The sequence below is a fragment of the Epinephelus fuscoguttatus genome, linkage group LG10, assembly GCF_011397635.1.
Source record: "Epinephelus fuscoguttatus linkage group LG10, E.fuscoguttatus.final_Chr_v1".
Lineage (NCBI taxonomy): Eukaryota > Metazoa > Chordata > Actinopteri > Perciformes > Serranidae > Epinephelus > Epinephelus fuscoguttatus.
In genome coordinates, this window is record NC_064761.1 from 40,272,299 (window position 1) to 40,282,097 (window position 9,799).

The 9,799-nt window shown below is 37.4% G+C and overlaps 1 protein-coding gene across 1 annotated transcript; it reads right to left on the bottom strand.

The window, feature by feature from the left end:
- Nucleotides 1-146: 146 nt before the first annotated feature.
- On the bottom strand, nt 147-8,720 carry sgcb (sarcoglycan, beta (dystrophin-associated glycoprotein)). The gene is made up of 6 exons (XM_049588552.1): nt 8,605-8,720; nt 5,850-6,059; nt 5,514-5,699; nt 5,206-5,397; nt 3,633-3,764; nt 147-1,443 (listed from the first exon to the last, which is right to left on the bottom strand). The coding sequence occupies exons 1-6, from the start codon at nt 8,617-8,619 to the stop codon at nt 1,243-1,245; spliced, it is 936 nt and encodes a 311-aa protein (XP_049444509.1). The 5' UTR covers nt 8,620-8,720; the 3' UTR covers nt 147-1,242.
- Nucleotides 8,721-9,799: the final 1,079 nt, after the last annotated feature.

Consider the following 9,799-nt stretch of genomic DNA (forward strand, 5'->3'; position numbering starts at 1 on the left):
AGACAACTTAACAGTTTATGGCGAGGAGAACCATGCCCCAGCTGCACATTCTATTAGATAATAAACCAGCGTAATGAGACACAGCATTCTTTTATGGTTTTAAATGACCATTTAAAGACTTGAGACATTTCCTGAGACCAACGATAAGAAGTTTCACATAGCAACATGTTTCTTTATTGAAACAAACATAGCAATGAAATGTTGGACATTTTTTTCAAATAAGGCTGATTGACATTTTTTTTTTTTTTTATCTAGCTGATCAAAAACACAAGAGACAACATCTGTGATTCTCTGAGAGCGACTACTTCATGACGTTTCTCAACATTATAAAACAGACAAGACAATCCAAACCAAAAATGAAAGTCAAATCTTTTATACTATATATATTGCACAAAATTCAAACCACTCAATATAGGCTTCAAACCACGCTACTGATTTAAGCTTTCCTGACATTCATCAACATTTAAAGAGATTTGCATTAATCTGTAGCATAACTTAGTGCACACACTCTCCTTCTGTTTGTCAATATTGTATTATTTTGTCGTAAAAAAAATGTTTTGCAACAAAATTAGAATATTACATAAATATTATATTCTATATCATCCCTTGTAAATCCATTGGCACGTGCATTATGGACAGTCCAACAAAGAGACCTACTCTGTTTTACTGGATGGCTTAAAATATACCTTGTGTTTTTCAGTTTATCCCAAATTTAATATTACATAAATCATTATAATAATCATGTAGTGTCTCACGCCTGTCAGTGAATATAATAAAACAAAAATATCAAACAAAGCTGCCAGAACAATGAGCAAATAAGATCCTACACAACCCCTCTGCAAGGTCTGTGTAGTGGTAATACTGGACGGTAAGGCAAAAAGTAAATACTGTAGTTTCTTTTAATCAGTAGGCAGTGTAAAAGACAATATGTTAAAGTGTTACGCACTGATATGGCATTATTTCATTTTAGATAAAGTTGGCACACCTGCGGAACAATAAAAGTACTTCAGCACTTGCATGTATGTTCGTATCTTTGGCCAAGTGGCAATGATCTGTAACACAATTCCTGTTTGGCAAACAAAATAAGGAATACAGAATTTATCAGGCCTCCTGCAGAGGTATCATAATGTGCAAGTCATGATGAATGTCCTATAGAATTTTCTATATATATGCAAATTTGTAATCTGACTTCAGTGGTGACAGACTGTAGGGAGATGTAAGAGCAGACTCCAGTCAAGTCTCCTAGTGAGCTTTTTTACACGGGTTATCTGAAGTCTGGCAGCCCATGTTGGGATATTTCACCTGCACACGGAACAGAGTCCCATCTGCACACATGCAGAGCTTATACCTCTCCATGCCTTCATCGAAATACACATCTCCTGCGGAGTTAGGGATGCGTGTAGCATTGAACATGACCGATCCATTGAGGACGATGCTGTTCTCCTGCAAAGAGAAAATAACCCATTCATTCCCACATGTTTATGTTCATCAGCTCTAAAGTACATTCACACCAGAAGAGTCTGCAAAACCTTTATTTAAAACACATCACAATCTGCACTTTGAGTCGTATTAACAAGAATACACACTGTTGTTTCACCTGTGGTGACGTCATCCTGACTTAACTGCCACTTTGTTGGAAGTTCAAACAAACAGGGTATTGGCTTTGGGATCGCCAGGATTAACTGTTTATCACTCTGAAATATTGCTATTTTCTTCAGTGTCAGTGCATAACTATGGTGATGTGGTGTAGTGCAGGGACCTGCAAGAACCATTACCTCATGAAAATGAAGATGGGAGCTCCAAATATTCCTTAAATTCCAGAGCCATGAAAAGGAGCCTGAGAAAAGAGCACTTTGGGCAACGGGTTGTGCTAGCAACACAGCGGATTATAAAACCCATTGGTTTATTAGTCAGATTAATGATTTTTCTCACAAGTAGTCATCTGCAAAATGAGTCCCTTTTATGGCAAAAAATCATAAGTGAGGAAAAATAAGGGTGCTTAATAATTCGTTACAGCTTGCGATAAATGGAAATTTGGGTCGAAAACAGGTCTAACTATAATGTAGTATTGACAATGTGTTGTACAACATATTTTTCAGGTCTGTTCCCTGATAGTCGACCAGAAAGGTCATTAGTTGGCAAGACTTCATTGGGCGCTTGGTTGCAGTAAACAAAAACAAAAAAAGCAAATCTCTATCAGGAGCTGCACCTTGTCAAAATAAATCAAAACCTATATGAATGGACCATGTGTGACTTTATTTGAAAGGACAGACACAGGAAGTGTCCACGCCCTGCAGTCAGACAGGAGTCAGGTTAATTTCCAGGGCTGGTACCTGCGGTTATTCCACAGGCTAGTTAATAACATGTTGGGCAGGAAATCCAAAGTGTGGGATCATTTTGAGAAGGTGAAGGACGAACCCAAGGTGATATGTAAACTCATCTTCATTGGTCGACTACAAACATGACGTATCATTTGAAACATGGAAGTAGCTACATGCCCATTAGCCCACAGCGTCATTAACAGGCGGCTCGCTCAGTGTGTGACGTGCACTTGGAGATAAAATATAGGCCTATATTAATGAAGGTTCATTAGTACGGTTTTGTGTTTCTCTGTAATGTAGCACAGTGTTAACAATGTTACTGATACTATTCTCTCTCACACCTTCAACTCAAACCACCAAAATATATCACTTAATAATTAAATCAGTATGGTAAACATGCAGGAGACTAGTCGACTAATGGCCCTACATGACGACTTTTGGCTGACTGGGGAAATTCTTAGTCAGGTGCAGCCCTAATATTTTTATAGATCATTAGAATCTTTTTTTTGTTTGTTTGTTTCAGGCTTTTGATGTCCACTCTGGTTTTTAAATGGAGCTTCTAACAAACAGAGAGATTGTTTCTGACATTAAACAAAGGATGATGATTCTAGCTGCATTTTAATTGTGCAAAGTTTATTTTATCCCTGTCTGGCTGACAGTGTGGCTGATTTTACACCCTGATTCCAGCACTGCAGCTCAGAATAACACGAGACATCTGTGTGACGATAACTGGAAATAAAAACCAAAGAAAAACAATACTTTTGGCTCCCATGACTATAACTGATCATAAATGATAATAAATGCAACACTACAGTCATATAGACCTCATCTGTCATTAACTAGTTTCCCACTCTTTGCTTCGGAAACAGAAACAGTCTGACTTTAAGTGTTTTAAAGTGACATATTCAGAGTAGTTTCTCCATCGTCCACCTACATAACTTGCTTCGTAGTGCAGGCATTACAAGCATCTATCAGGTTAACGTAAATGCTTCTGGAGTCTACCAGTGGCCTTTCATTAATTCATTCATCAGTCAACCAAACATCACCAGGCAATCTATAGGGACAATCATTCAGGCAACAAAGCTCCAACTTCAGGTAATACCGTGCAACTGCACTTGGCTCAAGTTGAGAATTGTGATCAGATGACATTTATAAAAACAGACTATGATTAAAATATGCGTATCATATTCATATTAAAGGGTAGGGTTTGTGGTTTGCACCTCTGCCTCCAGTGTTTGCACCTCCAACAAATTGGCAGCTTGGCCGCCACCCCCCCAGTGCCCATATGTATGTGTGTGAAAGAATACTCACAGCCCTGAGCTCGATGCCTCCGCCCATCTTGAACTCTACAGTGCGGCCCATGATGTTGACGCCCTCATTTCCACGAATGATGGCCTTGCTGTCGCCTTTAATGTTCAGGTCAGACGCTGCACTACTGGTGATCTAACGTCAGAGACAAAACATGAGATGTGTAAACCCTTATGGATTAAGTGTGAATGCAACAATACATCAAGCTTACAAATCACAAATGATGGAAAAAAGTCACATTAAGTGTACTAACACTGCTCTGCACAGTTGGAGTCTGACACCGCAGGCCTTAAAACTACAAACAACATTTATAGAGGCTTTGGCTTTGCCGTCACACAGAATGTCCTCAAATCACACTGTGAGCAAGTTTTAAAAATCATTTTTCCGTGTTTATTAAAGATGCAAAGCTAAAATATTTTCTCTGTGTTTATTTTTGGCCTTCAGTTTGTAGCATTGTAAGAACACTGCTGTTGGGGAACACAGCTTTGAGTCTTCTTATCAGCTTCGCACACCTGCGTTCATTCAGATTCTCTCAGACTCTGTCTGCAATGGCGAACTGCAAACTTCACGTCTCCCTGGATTTTTACATTTGTAATCTGGGCTTTGGTTTGGCAACACAGGAACATTCAGGTACTTATTCTGCAGATATTCCAGAATTTTCAGGGTCGGTACGTTCAGTCCTTGCCATGTTAAAAACTGAATTTCTACTCGAGTCTAAACTGATGAAATTGAGTGTGTTCCTGAGGACTTTTTAATGCTTTATCAGGATGTCTGCAGGTATATTTAATGCTTTTCAAGTCCTTTTTAAGATAATTTATCAACAAATTTAGGAATAATTGAAAAAAAAAAACCACATCTTTTTTCATATTCAAGCATTGCAGGTAAGTAGTACATATGTGTGGTCCTGTGCAGAGGTATGTTTTAGGTAGGAACATGGTTATTAAAGTGAGTTAGATTAATCTACATTTCGCCACCTGGTAAGTGCAATTATAAAGTACAGCATTAGGTTCATCAGCAATCAGCAATGTGGATGTTCATTGATGCTGAATAACTTCTTGTTTTTCTTTCCCAACTCTGATCATTTCTGATCCATTTGTGAGTTTATAAACTTATGTTTGTACGTCCAAATGTCCCGTAGGTTTAGTTTTATTACATCCTCTCCGTATATATATTAAAGTAATAGCATTGTTATAGTTAATGTTTTTTTTTGTTCTTTCCTTCATTTCTTTAGAAAAACACATCTCCACACAAAAAAGCAAATATGGACTTTCACTCAGAAAAGCTTGACTCATTTTGAGAAAAGGAAATTAAAAGATGGATAAATTAAATTGGATCAAATGATTGTTGCAAATAAGCCCTCACACGCTGAATTTTTTTCAATTTCAAGACTGTTTGTGGACCTGCAGACACCCTGTTTCTTCATTAATTTGCAGAAATTCTAAAAATGACATTCACCTTTATGGGTTATTGGGTGCCGTGAGTACATTGAGCACAGGTTGTGAAACACTAATATTATAACTGATGCTATAAATATTATTTTGTTACATCTATTAGATGTTATTAGCGTTATACACACCCTTTCTGTGGAGGCCTTTTTGACACTGAGAACTTTGACTCCTTTGGGCAAATGGAACTCATGGTTTTCAAAGTCTGTGCTGAAGAATGTGGTCTGCGTGCGAGGGTCTGTGAAGGATATGCCAACATCACTGACAACTGAGGTCTTGTCCTTCTCTACACTCAGCTTAGTAGTGCCTTGCTGGAACACAACCTGGAACAACATACATAGAACAAAGAGAAGAGTTTGAGGAGCATGCTCACAGTGTGTCATTTTCCATGTATATAAAACGATCAATGTTGACTGTAAGTGTACTCTGTGTTTCTCACCGGATTATTGTTGCCAACAAGAACCAGGTCCTGGTCTTTGCGGCCTCCTACTGTGCTCTTGTGCAGTGGGTGAACAATGCCCATGTCTGCCTTCTGTTTGAAGCGTAGCAGGCCGGTCTCATGGAACTCCATACTGTCGCACCCATTTGGACCAATACGTATCACTGTCCATATTACCAGAGTGATCTGAGGGACAGTGTAGTTGTTGCAGGTTATAAAGGATCATTATTCAGGCAACAACATAATGACCAGTTTGTCTGTGTCAACTCTTTGCCATCATTTTCAGGAAAGTATATGAGGATCTATTAGATGGATGAGTACATTTATGGAACTCACAATGAGGTTGATTAAGGCGAGGAGGAAGAGGAGGACAACAATACAGACAGCCATGTTTCCCTTGCGTCCTCTCAGCCCTGTCTTATGAAGACGCTCCTCTTCTATGGGTACATAGCCTGCTTTGAAGTTACTGTTGTGTTCCTTGTTGATACCACGTCTTTCTATCGCCTTCTCTCGCATGGACTTCTTCACGGGCCCATTGGAGCTCTCCTGGAAGGCAAAACAATCTCTGAAGTGGGACACTAAAATCACTAAGGAAAGCACTAAGAAATCAGTAAATAATTATGTTGTTAAACTGCATATAATAATAACTACTTATTTGTTTGGTTTCATACTAAGACTGGAATTCAAAATCAAATTTAAGATAATATACAGGTAAGTACAGATAGTGACAAAAATAAATAGAGGCACATAGGGTTGCAACGGTATGAGATTTTCAGGGTACAATAACAGTCTCAGAAAAGATTGCAGTTTCACGGTATTACAGAGTTTATATTATCATCAGTCAGAGTGACCCTTAAAGGAATGAAAACAGAAGGGTTATTTGTTGTTGTACAAACGTTTTATTACTCTAATTAAAACTTGAAACCATTTTGTTAACGGATGTTTGTGTAAAATGTCTCCCATTTGAAAATAACAAAAACAAAGGGGAGATTCTCCGTCCAGTTGAACCCTAGAGGCTCACAAGAATACATTAAAGCTATAGTGCGTAACTTCTACAGGTCCGTAAATGTCCGTTTCACCCAAGCCACTACTAGAGGAGATGACATAATGCTGATTAAGCTGATCGGCTCCTCGAACATCTCGCGGTATTTTTCAATATATATCATTTTTAGTTTGCGCGTCGACCGGCGACATTCCCACGCTGGCGCACAGAAAATGCTTCCTCACAACAAGAAGGGAGGGGGAGGAAGAGCGGAGAGTGTCACAGCAAGAGGTAGAGTGCAGGTAGAAAGAGAAAGCAACATGGTGGAGAAGCGGCCGAGACACGGTTCAGAAGTGGATCCTACCACAAAAGCAAGTGTTACTCTGTGTACACGGTGTGTGGCGAGTGTTACTCTGTGTACATGGAAGTGCCGCCGGCTTATTAGTTGTAATAACGCATTATCCGCTGGGAGGCGACACAAGTTACGCACTATAGCTTTAAAACAAAAACTATACAAGAGCATTTGATGATACAATGACATCAAGTCTATTTTATGTACATGTAGTGGAATTAACATCATATTATCCATGCGTACTCTCATCGTGACAGTCCACCAGCAGATGGAGACATGAAATACAATCTCTCTTTTACAATACAATGTATGTAACATTCATTCATTGTGCTAAATAAGACAAAGCATGTTGGTCGATTTTGATATTTAATTTTAAAGCCGATATCGGCCGATACTGAGGACTAGGGCTGGGCAATATGTCCTGAAAATTACATCATAATATTTTTGGACTACATCTCCATAGTCGATATATATCTTGATATTTTTAAATCTCCTCAAGAGCACTTCATCAATGCTACGACTCGTAAACAAAAACAAACATAGTAATATTTCTGACCAAATACTCTCTCTGATGTGACTAAGTTGTAGGGATGACTTTTTGTTGACTGTTTGTTTTTTCAGAAAATATTAACACATTTTCACAGATTTTTGATCAATAATCATCAATAATGTGGATATGTAATGACTAACTGGGTTAAGGCAAGTGCTAAAACAAACATAAGTCTTGTAAGTTGATATATTTATATTGCTTTACTGTAATGCAGCTTTTAACATTAGGGAAAAAGACCATTTATGTCTTATAACGATACAATATCCAAAATCAAGACGGTGTATAGTCTCATATCTCGATAACGATATATCTTTATATTGCCGAGGACACAGTAATGTGCATCCCTATAATATACACAGAAATAGCATTAGTATAGTATAGTATAGTATAGTATTTCTATAACAATATATGATCTATACTTTTATTTACCACCCGTACTGGTAACTGTATTTTGGTACTGTATATATAGGATTGCACCTTACTGTTATCTAGTTTTTATATTTTGCACTTACTGCTATGTTATTATAGTTTTTGTATATTGCACTCTTTGTATGTGCACACTTACAACTTTGCATTGCAACTGCTGTAAAGCTATTTCCCTCAGTATAGATAAAGCTCTATCTTATCTTATCTTATCTTACATACCTTGAAATCCCAGTGCAGTTACACACATAGAGATAATAAATTGTTTCCAGGCTAATTCTAGCTCAGAGTTGTAAACCATGGCCTTCTCTGTGTATGACATTCTCCACAAATGTACATTTACTATACATATCCATATCAAACTTTAGGCTCCTGCTTATTTCCAGTGTGTCTTGTGCTCTGCGTTGGAATGCATCTCAGTTAAAATCCCCTCGACAGCCTGTCTGTGGCAGAACTAAAAATAAACTGCACTCATTTTAGCATCAAAATAGAGATACACTCGATTGTCTCGGTATCATACAGCTTCTCTGCTCTTTATATTAGCAAAATGGCATTGCTGTTTGACAGCAGATCTGCTATAATAATTTTATATCCATATAACGCTAGCTATAATAACGGCAGCGGAGGTCGGTATTTATTACAGTATGACCGACAACAAAGCCCAGTACATTTATAATTATGACATTTAGTCACTCGGGGACTTACATTACTACCCTATTGGAAAACGCATTAGCAAAAACAGGGTAAAATGCAAGAAAAACAACAAATATTAAACATAACGGACCTGTTCAGACGCCATGTTGACCCTCCCTCTCCTGCTCGCACAGTGACAGGGCCGTACCACTTGTCACCGTCGAGGGTGACGACACTGGTTATTGTTTTAATGTAACTTATCGAGTACACAACATTTATTCAAGAATAAAAAGGTAATGATAATACGAAGGAGAACAAAATCCCGGGGTTTTGTAGTATACGCTAAATGCGCTAACAAAAAAAAAGACCTTTCTATGTTAATAAAAAATGGTTCATCCCAAGTTCAACCAGCCAATGACAGAAGGATCCTAAAATAGAAAAACATGTCCATTCATATTTTCCATAGGTAAACTGCCAACGAGCCATAATACTCAATGCCTCATCCAAGATCTCTTTATTAATTAACAATAAAATCTAAGCAGCAATGAAAAAAAACATTTAACAGGAACAGTTTTACAGTAAACTCTGGATTTAATTAAAACACTTTGCTGCAAAGCAAAAGGCAATGATGTCAATGTTATGCCCCAACTCTGACCATTTTTAAGTCAAAGCCACAAACATTTGTCTTTAACATTGCCTTCTCCACCCTGTAATAACTGCAACCTTATTTATAAACTCATTTTAAATAATGTTTTTATCTTTGCACCTATTGTCTGCACCTTTGCTATTTTGAATTCTGATTTTTTTTAAAATTGTAAATCACTTACTAGGTTATTTAATTTTACCCTATAGCGCTTTTTTCTCTTTACTATTTCATGTATTATTTATGTTTTATATTGTATTGCTCTGCAACACACTCTGAATTGCCCTTGTGAATCAAAGTCAAAGTCAGCTTTATTGTCAATTTCTCCACATGTACCAGACATACAGAGGAATCCAGGAGACGTTTCTCTCTGTCCCACGTGACAGGATAAAATGCAGGAGCACAACAGTTAAAGACATTTATTAACACTAAAGTAACAATAAAGTGCACAACAGATAAAGACATTTACTAATACTAAAAGTAAGAAACAATAAAAATAAAATATAAAATCTATAAAAACTAAAATCTAAATATGTAATGTACTATATATACTGTATACGTATGAAATGTGCTTTACAAATAAAGCTGCCTTGCCTTATGTACACCAAAATGAAATCTTCAATACTAAAGAAGATATGAAGAGCAATATAGGTAAGAGAAATTAATTAAAATTAAAATTAATGCGAGACTGCTGCATCAGATC

Bases quoted from the DNA above. Each gene is read 5' to 3' on its own strand.
- sgcb (XM_049588552.1), bottom strand. The intron at 5,700-5,849 runs GTGAGTTCCATA...ACTGTCCCTCAG, and splicing joins TCGCCTTAATCAACCTCATT to ATCACTCTGGTAATATGGAC. The intron at 1,444-3,632 runs GTGAGTATTCTT...TTCTCTTTGCAG, and splicing joins GAGGCATCGAGCTCAGGGCT to GAGAACAGCATCGTCCTCAA.